Below are 17649 nucleotides of genomic sequence, written 5' to 3' on the forward strand. Positions count from 1 at the left end.
TTTGTACATATATAAATTTCAAGTTCTTTGATAAATTTTTTAGATTATTAATAATCAGAGTAAAAATTTTTATAAAAAAAAAATTCTTATTTACTTGAATCACCCCGTCTGTGACGCCATTTGCAAGCTGCATCAAAAAAATTTCCCGCACAGCCGCCATCACATTCGCTACTTCGTTCGGGATTTCTTCATTCGTTTGTCACAGTTTGGTAATTGCTCGTTCAATTGCCATCACGTCGTTTTCGCTTATTCCTGCACATTTAAATTAGTTAAAATAAAATACAATAAAATAATAGTATTTTACTTTTATTGTATAACAGAACATTTAACTAATGCTTCGAAAAACGTAAAATATTTACTTTTTTCGTAACAATAAGTGAAATACGCAGTAGACGAACAAAGCAGCAAAGTGAAGGGGAAAATTAGTGGAAAATCTTAATTTTCTTCGGGCTTCTCAAGTATTCAAAGGAAATATATAACCATTGATTGCTGTAAGGACCGTAGCGGTATCCGGCCAGACCAAAAACTAAAGCAGAATAAGTTTTACATCCGCTTTAATTGATTGCGAAAAAATTGGAATAGTTTTATTGCAATAGAACTATAATAAAGAACTTCGCATCGAAGCGGAAAATAAAAATTGAACTATTTCAGTGAAATAGTGTTCAACTATAAAGTTAGGTAAGTCAATCATTAAAATTAGTTGTATATAAGTAGGATCAAATCGCATCCTACTTATTGTTTTTATTAAGTAAGCGCTTTCTCCCTTTTGCCACGAAAAACGAGGCACTATTGATTTTCTCAACGATGGCAAGCGTACCTTTACGAAGTTGATACGTATAGAAAAATTGTATGCATGTACATACTTGTAGTTAGATATACATACATATGTGTACTTAAAGTCGACCCCTTTGCCATCTTACGAACGGTAACCATGTGGTTTTCTTTACGACTCCACTGCAACAAGACTTGTGAAAAGAACTAAGCCATACAATGCTTTATTTACATAATGAAAAATATACATACACATACATATCCAAAAAATTTATTTAAAAACGTTTTTATTTTTATGTGTCAAAAGTTTTTGCCGACTGCTGATCCATGCTTCAAATTAAAAACTGACACAAGTAACCATGCCTACCTTTGTTGAAGTGTCACTTGAACGTCACTAAATGTATATACTAAAAAATTCTAATTCTCATGTTTCGTTTCGTTCGTTTCTTTCAAATAATAGAAGCAACGTGGAAAATACGACTTTTATTCTAGAAGAATAGAAGTCAATTAGTTAAAGAAAAAAGGACGCAAAATATAAACCCACTTTTCGACGAAACTTTGCCAGAAAAGTAAATAAAATGTACGCAGGTGGTTATGCAGTGAATGGCGGCAGCCCACATGCCAACTCGAATGGTTTTTACGGTGGTGGTGGGGCAGGCGCTGGTCCACGTCCTGAACGTCCACATTATCAGCGAAACACCATGAATAACGGCAGCAACGCCGGTATGCCCTATGGCGGCGGATCGGGTTTATATGGAGGTGCCCAAAGCACCTACCGTGGCGGTAACAATTCTAATTCAATGATGACAAGTGGTGGTCCTAGCTTTTATGGGAATGGCGTTAGTAATCCTGGTGGTTTCCAAGCTCGTGGTAAAAATCCAAATTTCGTACCTCGTCATCAAAAACCCAACGGTGGTTACCAACCAAACAATGGCGGATATCATGGCGGCATTAATTTGGGATTATTGAGCAAAGAAGAGAGAGCTGAACTACAGCGTGAAAAAGCAAAAAATCCTGGACGTAATTTACAAATTCCACGTTGGGAAAACCTACAACCTTTCAAGAAAAATTTCTATGTACCACATCAAAACACACTGAATATGAGTGAACAACAGGTCGTCGAATTGCGAAATGAATTAGAAATTACTGTATCCGGTAATGGTATTCCACATCCAGTGTCATCGTTTGAAGAGTGTTCGCTACCAGAATACACTATAGAAGAAATGAAGCGACAAGGCTTCACAAAGCCTACTGCTATTCAAGCACAAGGATGGCCGATTGCGCTCAGTGGCCGTGACCTGGTAGGCATCGCGCAAACGGGCTCCGGTAAAACTTTGGCATACATGTTGCCAGCAATGGTCCACATTGCGAACCAACCACCACTACAACGTGGCGACGGACCAATAGCTCTCGTATTAGCACCTACACGTGAGTTAGCTCAACAAATTCAATCCGTTGTACGTGATTATGGACACTTGTCTAAACCCGAGATCCGCCATACCTGTATTTTTGGAGGCTCATCAAAAATACCTCAAGCACGTGATTTAGAAAGAGGTGTTGAAGTCATTATTGCAACTCCGGGACGTCTGATAGATTTCTTGGAAAATCGTAACACAAATTTGCAACGATGCACCTATTTGGTATTGGATGAAGCCGATCGTATGCTGGATATGGGTTTCGAACCACAAATCCGTAAAATAATAGAACAAATTCGTCCTGATCGACAAGTAGTAATGTGGTCTGCAACTTGGCCTAAAGAAGTGCAGGCACTTGCCGGAGATTTCCTAAAAGATTACATTTCCATCAATATTGGTTCAATGAACCTCTCGGCTAATCACAATATTCGTCAAATGGTTGAAATATGTCAAGAAATGGAGAAACCTCAGCGCATTGTTAAATTACTTCAAGAAATTGCACCGACAACAAACAATGCTGCAAATAATAATAACAAAATAATTATTTTTGTCGAAACTAAAATCAAGGTAAGTGTTAGAATAAAAGTTTTTCATTATTTTTTGTGTATTAAGTATATCAGGAAAAATAACAAGTTAAAATCAAATTATCATCACAAAAACTGCATTGTTTTTTTTTTTTTTGTTAAATTTACAGTTTTTGTTATCTGAAAATAACATTACTTAATGTATAGGAATATACCATTAATAATATTTCAATAAATTTCTAGGTCGAGGAAATCTTGCAAATTATTCGCAACGAAGGTTATACTGCCACCTCCATACATGGCGACAAGTCGCAACCTGAACGCGATTCAGTTCTAAAAGATTTCCGCAATGGAAAGTCGAATATTTTGATTGCCACTGATGTCGCTTCTCGTGGTCTAGATGTGGAAGATTTGCAGTATGTTATCAATTATGATTACCCAAATTCGTCAGAAAATTATGTTCATCGCATTGGACGCACTGGACGTTGTCAGCAATTGGGAACCGCATATACTTTCTTTACCCCGGACAATGGAAAGCAGGCACGAGATTTGATTTCTGTATTAGAGGAGGCCGGTCAGGTACCACCTCAAGAATTGTTGGATTTGGCACGCTCATCAGGTGGTAATGGTAATGGCCGCGGAAATAATAATCGTCGTTGGCAACAGCAGCCTACCCATCAACAGCGTAGCAATCCCTTGAATTATCAAGCTGGCAACAACGCTAATGGCGCGTACGCTCCGAAACAGAATCACTATCAGCAACAAAACAACAGTATGTATCAGCCACATAACGGTGTTAGCAGTGGTGGTGCTGGTGGCAACTGGAACAATCGATCCGGTGTAGTTGGTGGTGGAGCTGGTGGCCAATACAACAATCCCGATGCCAGTGGCGGTCGCACATATCGCCCACGTGCTCCATTTAATGCCGGCGGTCCACGCCCTATGATGGGCTACATGCCGCCACATATGCAACAAAATAATGGCTACGTACCACAACAACAGTATCGACCACGTAGTCAACAATTCATTCCACAGCAGAATGGTAATGTTCCACGTTTTCAGCAATATCAAAAGCGAGAATATAATCAACAACAACACTACGATAAACAGCAAAATGTAGTTGCTAATGGCGGCGCTGGTGGTGGTGTGGAGCATCAACCGCATAATGGTGTTATCAACGGTACAACAATGCAACAACAGCAACAGCAGCAACACCAACAGCAAGTAAATGTTGCTGCAAATATTGCAGCTGCAGTGGCTGCTGCCGGTGGTCAATTGGGCGGTGAGTATCCCAGCAATGTGTCGACACCACCGGCTGCAGCTTTATATGCTGCACCAGCACAATCGCCTCCTACTGCAGCTGCCAATACTGCGGCTGCTTATATGTATGATGCTAGTGGTGTTTTGGCTGCTGCTGCTGCCGCCGCCGCTGCCAATCCCTATGGCGGTTTGGCACCAACAGCATACTACGCACACCCGCACCAGTTTGCTGCGGGTGTGGCACCAGCCACCACTGCTGACGTATTACAACAGCAGCAGCAACAACAACAGCAACAGCAGCAAAGAGCGTAAGTGCATCAGACGTATGAATTATAGCAGTGCGCTTAGCAAGCATATAACATATACATACATTTCTTCAATTTTATCGACTTACTTACAAATATTTACTTATTGATACTACATAAAAAAAAACATTCATAAATAATAATAATCGATAAACGGTAACTGTTCAAGGTATACATTAAATATATAAAGCCGGTAAGAGCCAAAAGGCACTTAAAACGAGAGTTGAAAACAAAAAAACACATTGCAAAGAACGAAACAATTGAAAGCGGTAGAAAATGTGTAGCGAAATAATACATATGACATACGTATGTAATCACTTACATGCATATATACGTGTATTTGTAAACAAAAATAACATAAGTATTCCCGGTGAAACATACTTTTATTTTTCAAATTAAACTTAAATCGGCTTTAAGAAACATTACATTAACATTATTCTTACAATAAATTATTGGAGTAGCCGTTGTTAATACTTATAAACGCAGCAGCACCGTCGGCAGCCTTCAGGTGTAAGCGGCTACCCCACAAAATTGGCTAATCTTGAATAATTACATATGACTTAAGCAGTGAATAATTATCATCTTACATAGAAACCGTAAAATTTAATTTCACATAAATTTTAAAATATGAATTATTTTAATGCATATGATTTTTTTGTTTTGGTATAAGAATGTTAGAGAATTCTTAGTTATCAAAATATGGAAAAAATGAATTGGCTTCAATACACCGCACTGTTGTGTAGCGGTAATAAATATTATTTTAAGCATTTGAAAATGTACCTAAATTCTGCAAAGTGCATTTTTTGAATTCTCGGTATTATTTTATAACTACGAAATTCCTAGTTCCGGTTTCTAAAAGAAAAACATTACAAAAAAATAAGCGAGCAACTAAAAGAAAGTAGTCAGTAACTATGAAACAACAATTTAAACGCTGAACTTTTTAAAACTGCATCAAATGAAATGAAAATATATAAAAAAAAATTTGCTGAGTTTCGTACGCAAATATGTGACCCTATAAAACTTTTTTTTATAACACATTTTCGATTTAATCATAAAAAATACTTCAAAAGAGATAAGAGAGATATTTCACAAATTATCTTCTATGCAACTCAATTCGTTTTAAGTTATTAGATGCATAAAATTGTAATGAACAATAAATATCGCGTTGCATCGATTGAAGTACATATATTTTTATCCTATTTTATATATTTTTTCAACAGTTAATTATGACTGTTTTTTCAAAAAATGAATTATTCTAACTTTAGAATAGATTTCTCAGGTACAGCTCATTACGGTGGAAGATCATGATTGTATTAAAGCAAATAAGAGATAAGAGTAAAATCCTGCAGATTTACAGCGATGATATTTGCGTGAATCATACGCAAATATCATTGAAAGTAACGCTGCAACTACATTTTACTTCTACCCTTGCCACAACATTATAATTAAATTTATTTCATGTTTTTTTTTTTTAACGAACAAAAGACAACCTTTACTAATGAGAAACAATTTCCAATTATCTTCAAAATATTGAAGTTCACGCATTAACGTTATATAATTAATATATCAAATATAATTTTAATTTAACTTAATTATCTAAAAAAAATATTGAATTGCAACAGCCAAATCTAGCCAGTTACATATTCATATAAACAATTTTGACCATATAAAAAAGAAACATAAAATGCGCCGCATTCATCCATACAAACATAAAACAAGTTTACACTTGAATCAATAATTGCAAACATACTTGTACAAACGACGATCATGTAAATATGTATGTTTATGAGACGAACAAAAATCATAGTGAAAAGTATTCGTATGTTAGGTTAGCTGTTAAGCTGCACAGAAGCTTTTATTTTTTTATGAAAGCTAGTTCGTGAGCGCAGTTGAAAATATGTAGCCTAATTACAAAGAAAGGACGAGGCTTCTTTTAATTATCTCGTAACATGGACCTGGTTTAGTGTGAAGCAGTATTTCAATGACTTCGGTTCATATGCAGTATAGAAGTAAACGATAAATTATCGGGTACATATGTATACATACATATTTGCTTTGTGGTAGTGTCTAAACAAATTATTTTACGCAACTGTTTTAAAACTTTTATAAAAATGTATTAATAATCCGTTTTCACCGGCTAAATTAAATTACAAATCTTAAAAATATATTGGTTTTTAGATTAATGATGTTAAAAAATTTTAAATTTTCCATATTTAACGTTGCGTATTTTGTTTCATGAGTCAATCTACCACTTTCACTGCCAAACATAAACCCTAATTGAAAAGCACACAACAAATAACGCATTTTATGAAAATTATGCAAGCCCTTTTAACATACGTCAAATTTACTATTCCTTCGCAACATAGCAATACATATGTACATTATATATGACAAATATTTCCAAAAACTTTGCTACATATATACAAACAATTAAATGCTCTTTTCCAAAGACACATTTAACGGAATATGTAAAAGAATACACGTAAACTCTATGGAAACTTGTAAAGAAATACTTTTGTCATTTCCCAGCAGAAATATCTATAAATTAACTTATTCAAGCAATTGTAATAGTTTGAGCACGCTGAGTTTACTTTTTGAATTTGATGTATGCCCATTCTTCCATCTTTACATGAAAGTCATTTCGTATTGAATATTTGTCCATAAAATTTGAAAACGAATATTTGAGTACAAAAACGGTATATTCAATTTGTCGCGAACTCATTCACTTTGTGCTTTATTCCGCTGCTGCTCGTATTCCTACCGAAGTAACACGAAAGTCTGCAAGCGACTTTGTATTCGAATTTTAATATTGAGAAGAAATAGTGTATTAAAATTACTTTTAGTAAATCTAAAAAATTTAACTGCTGAAAGTTGTTAGTATCGAAGCCAAAGTCAATTTATACAAACAAAAAAGAAATTGAAGGTATGCAAAGCAGGATAGAAGTTAACAAATATAAATATTTTTTTAAATGCCATATATATATGTATGCTAGGTATATACACACATATATATATATTTGTAAATGTGAGGAAATAAGCGAAAACATAAAACGTGAACGTTAATTTATAAGAAATAGTTTTGTATTTCACTAAACAAAATGCAATTATTCGAATATTCCTAACCAAAAAGTCCCCAAAAAATTTACAGTCATACATTAAGCATGTATGCACTCATACATACACATATGTATATACTTATGCTATTGCTAACACAGTTAAGCAATTTGCAAATGGAATTTCTCGTTGAGAGAAGAACCATTGAGAAATGTGTGTAGTAATTAACTGGGACATTTGGTTAAACAACTAACCAATTTCACACAATGTTTCTACCAACTTTGCTGTTAACACTAAAGCAAAATTAAGAAACAAAATCAACTGAAGATGGCATTTTTCACAATTAATTTCTTTTTTTTTTTTCATAAATATAAAAATTGTATCAAATGTAACTAAACAGCCGCAATCACATGGTTTTGTAGAAAAAAAGTATAGGCTTACTAAAATATACGAGTATAACTGTATACATACGTCATTTGTATGTAACAACTTCGTTAGTTAAAGATGAAAAAGCGATAAACTCGTTTTCGTGACAAATAAATGCATTGTATATGTAGGTACTAGGTACTTTTTGGGCAGGAACTTAACCAAAAACAAAAAAACGGACAAAGTTATAGTTAGTACCAAAACCAAAACGCCATTCGCCGTATAAGCTTTCGTAGCATTTTTCATTTGTGACGAGCGAAAGAAAATTTTTTCATCGAATCACATTAATTTGGATATTAGCAGTATTCAATGATGTTCAACTACCATATGTTGTACTCAACCTAAAGATCTCTTAGTTAAAACAGACTAGAATTGTTGAATTAAATAAACGTTTTTATTTTTCACCTTTTTTATACATACATACATACATATGTAGCTTCTAATTCGAACACATAATTGGAAAATTAACATTGTTTATCGAAAAGAAAACAAAATATTTATTTTTATACATAAAAAAGATGTTTTTTGCTGTTGTTTTTGCAGTGAACAAAAAATACTTTGTTTAGCCGTCATACGGGTCGTAACAAAGAAAATAAAGCGGGGGGAAAAAACAAATCTTTTGAACAAAAAATATTGTTTCAAAAACAGTGTTTGATAAATGCATTTGTTTTTATTTTGTTTTGGAAAAGCCGCGTTATGTATAAATGCTGCAATTATGGTAAAAACAAAAATTGAATGTAACAACTGCAAAGCGACAACATAAAAATTAGCATACAAAAACCAACAACAAAATGTGATGTGATAGACTTAAAAAACATATGATAACAAAACTATATTTATATGGATGATATGAGGCACATTCTATACTATATTTTTCTTTTTTTTTATTATATATATATATATTATATACATGTGTACATATGTACGTTAAAAATAACAAATTACATGAACTACATGAACTCTACAAAACTAACGTTTATATGTACAAAAAAAAAAAATATATATACATATATATTGCATATTTTAAAGAATTTTCGTATTGTGCCAGTGCAGCTGTGCGAAAATGTAGCTGAACTGTATGAAACATTAAATAAGTTGCTAATTTAACAAACATGTTTCTCATTAAAAGCATTACATGATTTTCCCTATCTTACTTTTTTTTGTGGAACATTATGAATACAAATAATTTTTTTTTATTGAGCTGTAGAGTTCTCTCTTTGAAAATTTTGAAAAGCATTAGTGTTAGAACTGAATACTAAAACACGATTGATTTTTGAACACTGTTAGTAGTTTATTAATTTTGTTTTGAAAATATGCATACCAAAATAGTTAATGTAAAAAATGGAAATTTGTGAATTTTCGCCGAGCGAATGAATGATTGTTGGGGTAAAGTGGTTTCTGCTTAGCTCAAATGAAGAAAAATTCGTTTACCGCCAATTCCTCGTATGAAATGTTTATTTTATTTTTTTCTTTTCATATTTAATTACTTTAAAACTTTAAATTACTGTTGATTATTAATTAAACGACAACTGCTTCAAAACTTAATTTTTTGTTTATATTTATAATTATTACTTTTTTATTTGTTTTTATTTTATATATTAATATATATATATTTATTATTAATATTAATTTTCTGCTTCTGCACATTTTGTATTGCCCCTTATTTTTTCCTTATTCGTATTGAATCTCACTTCTTTTCAGGTAAACGAATTTTATTCATTTCAAATTGTTAGCTTTTTATAAAATGCTATATTTTTCTTAGCATGAAATGAGAATTTATTTAATTTTAAATTCTGAACATTCGGAATAAAAATTCGCAATGTGCCCACCTAAATAAACTACATACATACATACATAAATCCATACAAATTAAAATATATTAAGTTTACAAGTACAAAAATATCGTATGTAAAACATAAAAAATAACCGAACAACACAGTAAAGAAATATTTTCCCATGCTAGACATAAACGTACATATTTTTGAGCATAGCATTAGAAAAATTTGCATACAAGTATGCAGCTTCAAAAGTCTGAAAAATTCAATTTTCTTATAAATAAAATATTAATAATAATTTGTTCTTTTTTTTTTTATAACTTGAATGACGAAAAAAGGTTCGTTCAAGTAACATAAAAAGTCGGTGCAAATGTATTTGTGCACACGAGATTGAGGTGTGTGTAAAGTGTTTATTGTTGTTTGTACCATTAAGATTTATTATATGTAAATTTTCGTCATATATATACATATGTACGTGAATGCGTGTCACATATGTATGTACATGAATTAGCCTTTTGCATTACATACGATATTTGTACGCATACTGGAAAAGAGGCCGACATACATATGTAGATATGTAGAAAGGTACATTCAAACACACGCAAGGATAATAAGAATTTATGGATGTATGTATCTCCGTAAATAACTTGTATTCGCAATTCACTTTTTTATACAACAGTAAATGAAAACTAATTGGCGGAGTCATTGTGAACGATTATATACAATTAATATTTAAATAAGCGCAAATCATTCTTTGAGTATGAAATTTGAATGTGAGTGAGCTCTGTTGCACAAATTCCATTTTTACTAAAAAATTACCACTTTTTATTTGATTGTTTTTCACATTTTTTTTTTAATAAGAGTAGTAGATACGGTTGCGCGTTTGCGTCGCATTATTTGAAAAATATAATAATAATCGAAAATGTACGAAAATTAAAATGAAAATCAAGCTGTAATTTTTTACGATTTTTTTAAAATGATTTTGTAATTATAATTTTTTGTCTCTCAGAAGTTGCACATAGACTTTTGCGGCATATACCATTATATAAAAAAAAGACTACAATGTTACATCCTGAAGTCAGCAATGTCAAGTACTTTTATTTTTTTTTCATTTAAATTCATTCCAAATATATAGTATAATAGAAGAACACACAAACACACGTGCGTATTTATACCCATGTTATCCACACACATACATATATATACACAATCAAATTTTGAATAAATTTGCATGCAGATGTTTGTGAGAGAGCGAAATATGAAATGTGAATGATAAAATGATTCGATGTAGATTCTTCAATAATCGGTGATCGATCGCGGTATGACATGAGTTGGTATTTAAAATGAAAAGCGTATTAAATTGTTACACTTTTTGCTCGACCATTTCTTTTTAGTGCTGCAATCAAGTTACCAAACAAAACGAAATCAAATTATCGAATTGAATTGAATGTAAAACATACATATATATGTATATAAACTTAAATACCGTACGTCGAAGCATAAAAGCAAGCTAAAATTGCGATTAAAGAGCCTATGCGCCGTCGACAAAATAATACATATACAAAGGTATATGTAAAAGCAATTCGAAAGAAAGTTATGAACAACCAATTAACAACTGGGTCAGATATAAGATTTCTGTAAAGCCAAAATATGAAACTAATATTTTATTGTCATTCAAATAAAAATAATAAAGCAGGCATATAAAAACATTGTATGTATTTTTATTGTTAAATTACAGCGACTAAATATGGGTAAAAAAAACTTTAAATATGAATTGTAATGATATTGAAATATGATCTTTGATTGGAATTTGTTTTTGTAAAATTACTATTTTTATTTTAATTACTGTTATAATATATTAAAAGAAACACACACGTCTTTTTTTCATTATATTTATTTACTTTTATTATTTTATTTTTTATACTCTGAACAGAGTATGTTAAGTTTGTCACGAAGTTTTTATCGCATAGGAGAAAACGAAGAAGCGCTATAAAATATCAATGTGACGAGCTGAATCGATTTAGACATGTCTGTATATCTGTTCACATGCATACCTATACGCTTTTGATATATCGATTGTAGAATTTTGTACATATCCCTTTCTCTCCAAGAAGCTGCTCACTTGTCGGAACCGCTGAGATCAGACTACTATAGCAGCATATAAGTAGATCCTATGCAAACAGCTGATTTTCACATTATGAGTTAAAAAAATATGCTAAATTGTTTTTGAGCTGCTAACCGATTTGTTATTATTAATTTTTGAAAGTAAACATTTTTTTCCAGCTAACCGCGTAAGTTATGAATTTCTACGCCAGTAAAGAGAAAAAGTTTCTCCAGAAAAACAACAAAAACAAACCTCTCTTTTAGTTTTATAAAGATCGACTTTTATATTTATTTTCATGAAAATTCTTGTAGCAGTAAGTTTAAGAAAACTATTACGAATATTTAATAGAAAGGATCATCATTATTCCAAATGACTTGTTTTATTTGTAAAAGTCAGTAATTCTGTAGTAAAATCTAATTTCTATACTGAAGTTTGAAAATTGGTTAGGATTTAAAGTCTACTACTGTAAATATGTTCAATACTATCATAAGTAAAGAATTTAATTTAATTTATTCTTCAAATGGTGGCTCCTTGACGAAATTGGTACCGAACAACTCGTTAAGCACACAAACGGCCACATTGCGACGAGCAGTTTTCTTAGAACGACCAGAGCTTTCATAGTCCACTTCGTCAACAGTAACGCCCATGCGCTGTAATACATTTGGTGGATCGCCTACTGTACCAATTTCGCGATACTGCAGTCCTGGACGCATCTGAATTATAAAAGGAATTTCGTTTAATGGTTTTCAAAATTCAAAATCTTCATTCTTTTAAGCATCATCATAATACAATATACATACATACATACAGCAGAAATTTACAACATTTTCACTTACCATACAGAGTAGAGTAGAAGGATGAATTGATTCCCAATTATTTGGCAATTCAGAGCGAATTGGTGCCGCCTTTGGTGGCTTAAATTGAGGGTTTCCATCTCCATTGGTGCTGTCGTTGCCAGAACCTGTTTGCGGCGGATGAGCAACACGCAACTCGGGTACAACATAACCCTCGTTCTCCCATTCAGTAAACAGTTTAAAAATAGCAAATGAAGCCAAATTGACCATGGGTACATCATCGATTTGCGCTGATGTGCCAGAATTATCCTGCTGCCCGTCTTCTCCATTCTCGCTGACCGTTTCTAAACCAAACACATTGTTGTGAATATCGTTTTCTAATAATTATATAATAATTTTTCTCTTACCATTGGGAGCATCAACGGCCATTTCCATAGACTCATCATTATTAACTGAGCTCTTACGCAATCGTGGCTTTTCACGCATTTTCTCCAAGACATAATCGCGTAATGCTTTCTCGCTGGCACTATTTTTAGCAGCTATCTTAGAATGACCTTTGCCTTCATATTGTTTATCATTAACCGTAACAACAGCTACAAATCCACCACCTGAAGCAGTGGTAATAGTAAATTCGCTAATTGTCAAGCCAACGACCTCATTCAGAACCATCAAAGCATTCTTGGGAATGAGTGTTTTGCGCAGTTGACGATTTTGACGTATTTTCTTCTCCTTGGCACGAACTGTGTAGTAGAGGAAAAAAATAATTGCAATAAAAGTAATAAATAATAACAAGAAAAGCGTTAACTTCTGCAGCACTGAAGCTATAATACAATTCGCAAGTACATTTCGTATAGCATAAAAGGATAAAAAATAGTTATATAAAGTTAATTTTAAACTGATTTTGATCAGTCAGTTCAGTTCTCTGAGCTTTCTATTGCAGTGTTAAAAACTTTGTATAATTAAAAATAATAAATTATAATGCATACCGGAAGACTTCTTGCGCGTACGGAAAATATTCTTGTACTGCAATTTTCCACTTTCATCGTATAGACCAGAATCTTCCACTTTGACATCTTCTTCTTCTGGTGGATCTTCTTCCATTTGTGGTGGTTGTGGGGGTGGCTCTAATGGCGGCGGTTGTGTATTCTCATATCTCTGTTGCTCTTGTGCCTTATTTTCTTGCTGCTCTTGGTGCGTATTTTCATTCCGGATATTTTTATTGTCATAGTTTTGATTTTGGCGTCTTTGATATTGTGTGCCTTGATTTCCTTGTTGATCAATATAAGATTGTTGCGGATTCTAAACATTGTTTTTAGATTTGAAAAAATAATTAATTATTTGAAGTAGAAATAAATATTGTTTTCTTAAACAAAATTTGTATTTTCAACCAAAAATCAATTTCTTACACATTTATTGCAAATACCAAATGCGTTTTACAAACCAAACCACAATAACGTGCACTTCTTATTACATTCCATTTCTGGTTGATCACTTCGTGTCTCGTATTGCTGATTAAATCAATCCATTGCAGAGCAACCACGTTTTTGGCTCGTTGTTAATGGATTCATGCTGGCATCGCATTCAATTGATATTGCAAACTCAAAAACCTTAGTTTAGCAATAGCTATGGACATTCCTACAACCACTGCTCAAACGAAATTTTCAACTACAATTGCACCTACTCAATTTAACAGCTAAAACGCATTAATTACCTTAGTCAACAATGTGATCATAAAATACTCAATGCGTTAACAACTGCTGGGTGTAGTTCACACAATAAACGAATGTAAAAGATCAATCGGAATTGATACCATTGCACTCAATCATTGTATGCGATACATGATTGAACCTACATACATATGCATATACAGATGTATTTTCACATATGCTTATTATTTATCTGTACGCACATTTGTTTTTAAGAAAAAATCATAACCCTAACGAATGCCTACACATTTTATCTGATAACAAGACTTAGTACTATGTACTTTTTTTTGACATTTGTGACTATAAAAATGTAAAATGTGTACACACCGAATGGAGGCTTGATTAATTCTAAATCAAATGTGTAATTTGCATATGTAACTACAACGAAAAATCGAATTTTCAATGCATCTATAGGACAAATTGTCACTATAAAGAGTATGTCAAATACAAATATTCTTAGTTGTAGTGTTTACTTTAATCTACGCCCTATGGTATATTCGTTTGAGTTTACAGCGAAGTAAATGTACATAACTATGATATACAAAACTAATATTTAAGAAATCAAATAGACTCATTTCCAACAGCTTGTAAAACGCAATAATCCCGAATGTCTACCATTACAAGAATGTCTGCTTGTCATAGCTTTTTCCTACGCACCGTACACGCAATTAATGCATTCAATTTATCAAATTGATAGCTAAAATTGTGCAAACGATTGCGGTTATGACAAGTCTGCAATCGGATTAGAGTCGTTTTAAAAATTATTGCAAACAAATCTATTGTACAGGGCACTAAACAGTTACCAACCTTTGCCACTGCAAATTATAAAGAAATAAAATAATGAATAAGTTAACCCAATGTAAAATTTTGTTAATTTGGTGCTGGTATTCTCAAAAATATACAATTCCTATACAAATATGACTTAATATTTTTTGTAGATACTTATAAATGTATATATGTAAATAAATATCTTTACTTATATAGGTAGTCTATGTAAAAATAGGGCATATTCAAAAATGTTGACAAATAGTCAACAGTAAAAAAGCTATATTACAAGCTAAATAATTTTAGTTATTTTAATAAATAATTATGGGTGAAATTTGCACGCGTCGAAAAAATAAAAGGAATAGCAATGGACGTTTTTGAAAAGGTATGCCATAAAAGCTAAGTTTTCATAAGCAAATTAAAGAAAGGTATTCTCCGAAAGTGTTTCGCGAAACACCTGTCCATGCCCATTTATATGTATATAAATTACACAACATGTCGCAAGCTGTCGGCCTCAAATACGTAAAACAGATTTTGAGTCATACATATGAATGTACATATACATATACATATATGTATGTATAAATAATAGATCAAGGCCATTTATTACAGAAAGTTCTTGCTTAGACAATCAGAATTAATATTGTATGAAAATAATTGTACATATTTACGATTTCATACCCAAATCCAAGTGTAGAAAATTACGTGTAATACAATCTAACTAGAAATAACTAGAAGAAATTCTTAAATTCAGCTATGTCCTGATTTTTTTTCGACTCTTTGGGTATACACTAATATATTTCGTATAATTTGATTATTCAATTAAAAGAGAGATACACATAAACTTAAAAATTGTGTACCTTTATAAAGACTTTCAGTACACAATATTTTGTATAAATTGGATAATCGATTGAACGATAGATACACATAACTTGGAAAATATGCACCTTTATAAAAAATAGGAATTATTATTTACTTACATATATTCCGCCAGACACAAAGTTCCTCTTTTGAGGTGGGCGACGTGACCGATTCATATTTTACTAGTTTTTTTGTTATTCTAACACTATTATGTGTATTTTTATATTTTTATAATTTTACTATTGAAGTACAAAATCTCCGAAATAACCACGATGTAGCTCAAAAAATCAATGAATACAATTTCCTTGGAAACTCTACGCAAAACGAAACGAAATGTATATTTTTTGCGATTCCTCTTTATTTTGTTTTCTACGTTTTTAAACGTCATCGCTGTCAATACAAAAACGGTATTGCCAAGTAAGTAAAAAAAGGAGCGCTTGTAATACTATAGCTATGACGTCACTAGCATAGTAAATATATAAAAATTTTCTAGCAATTTAAATAAATTATTACTTTAATTCATAATTCGTCGTTAATCATACATATGATTATTTTTTTTTTTATTAAAGCTTACAAATAATGGGAAAGTGGCTTATTGGTAGCTTTTTCGGATTCAATTTTTTTTTTAATTTGAGAAGTGTATATAAAAAATAGACAGATGCAACATCCGGTAACTATTTCTATTATATGTACATATATATTATTTATATCTGTTCTATGCACATTCCTTCGCTCTCCAAGGTCAACTATACATTTATCACATATTTATATCATATATATATACCATCCACACACTTATCGCTGATGATAATATATAGAAATCATAAAATCTAACATTTATTATATTTTATTTCGACAAATAATTTAAAGTATTTAAAGTAGTAAAAGATTTCTTTCTTAATATATCGAAGTTGAATTTAAAGTGACAACTGATGTGCTAGAACAAATAGTTAATATAAATCACCAAAAACGAGTATTTGTTGTCATAAAGGAGGTTTATTTAAGTATATGGTTTTCAAAGAAGAAATAAAACGCATATGTAATATTATGGTCCATAATTTAACGCGCTAACTTTGCGTAAACAAGTGACTTTCTATCGGTTTTATACAATCTTGGAGGCCATTCCACAGGCCCATGACAGGAGAAAACGGTACACGAGCGGCACAGGTCTTTTCGTCTTTCATTGACGTTCCCTCGCCTATAAAAAATCGATTTGGGCGACAAATGATCCCTTGTGTGAACACAGTCTAAAAGACAACATTGCATATAGGCAATACGCATACGTCCATCTATACACATATTTACATACTATATACGAAGTATATGGGCATACACATACATATGCATGTATAAATACCTACTACACCGTGTAGTTTTCGTATATGAACGTTTTAGCGCTGCCGGACAAAAACTAAGAAATAAGATCGCAGAATACAATAAAAACGAAGCCAAACAATGGTCAAGTACAGTCTGCGAGGTTAAAAAATGTTAACATAACCACAGAATAGCTTTTTCTCCCACTATTACAATTTATACAAAACTCTACTATTCCATTTTAGTTTTGTATATGAATTGTTTTTAAAAATCCATGCACATTATCCATCTAGTTTGCACTTAGTTGGCTTAAATTTTCAATATGACCGGTACTCAAATTCAAATACACACACATACACCTGCCGACGCATGAAAATGCGACCACATGTGCATGCGATTTTTCCTTGCTAATTTGTCGCATTCGCGGCGACGACTGATTTCGCGCTGCTGACGAACCTAACCGCAGCAGTGTATATTTTAAATTAAGTACGGAAATCTGAAATAATCAGGCAAAACACAGATACTTTATTTTGTATTTCTACTATTTTACAAATAACCAATGTTCTCAACAACCA

The 17649-nt window shown here is 32.1% G+C and overlaps 2 protein-coding genes across 3 annotated transcripts; one reads left to right on the forward strand and one right to left on the reverse strand.

Annotated features, from left to right (window-relative positions):
• The first annotated feature begins 185 nt into the window (after positions 1-185).
• On the forward strand, positions 186-11239 carry LOC105228820 (uncharacterized). Its single transcript, XM_011208798.4, has 3 exons — positions 186-678; positions 1232-2753; positions 2954-11239. The coding sequence occupies exons 2-3, from the start codon at positions 1350-1352 to the stop codon at positions 4280-4282; spliced, it is 2733 nt and encodes a 910-aa protein (XP_011207100.3). The 5' UTR covers positions 186-678; positions 1232-1349; the 3' UTR covers positions 4283-11239.
• A 735-nt stretch (positions 11240-11974) lies between these two features.
• LOC105228862 (uncharacterized) lies at positions 11975-16092 on the reverse strand. 2 transcript variants are annotated; one of them, XM_019991252.3, is made up of 6 exons: positions 15880-16016; positions 13835-14949; positions 13415-13727; positions 12836-13168; positions 12471-12772; positions 11975-12347 (listed from the first exon to the last, which is right to left on the reverse strand). In XM_019991252.3, exons 3-6 carry the CDS (start codon positions 13527-13529, stop codon positions 12144-12146), a joined length of 954 nt encoding a protein of 317 aa, XP_019846811.2. In that variant the 5' UTR covers positions 13530-13727; positions 13835-14949; positions 15880-16016; the 3' UTR covers positions 11975-12143. The 2 variants fall into 2 exon arrangements, with proteins under 2 accessions (XP_019846811.2, XP_019846809.2); XM_019991250.3 differs by lacking the exon at positions 13835-14949 and having other exon boundaries at positions 15880-16092.
• Positions 16093-17649: the final 1557 nt, after the last annotated feature.

This window comes from Bactrocera dorsalis, unplaced genomic scaffold, assembly GCF_023373825.1.
Source record: "Bactrocera dorsalis isolate Fly_Bdor unplaced genomic scaffold, ASM2337382v1 BdCtg068, whole genome shotgun sequence".
In the NCBI taxonomy this organism is placed as follows: Eukaryota; Metazoa; Arthropoda; class Insecta; order Diptera; family Tephritidae; genus Bactrocera; species Bactrocera dorsalis.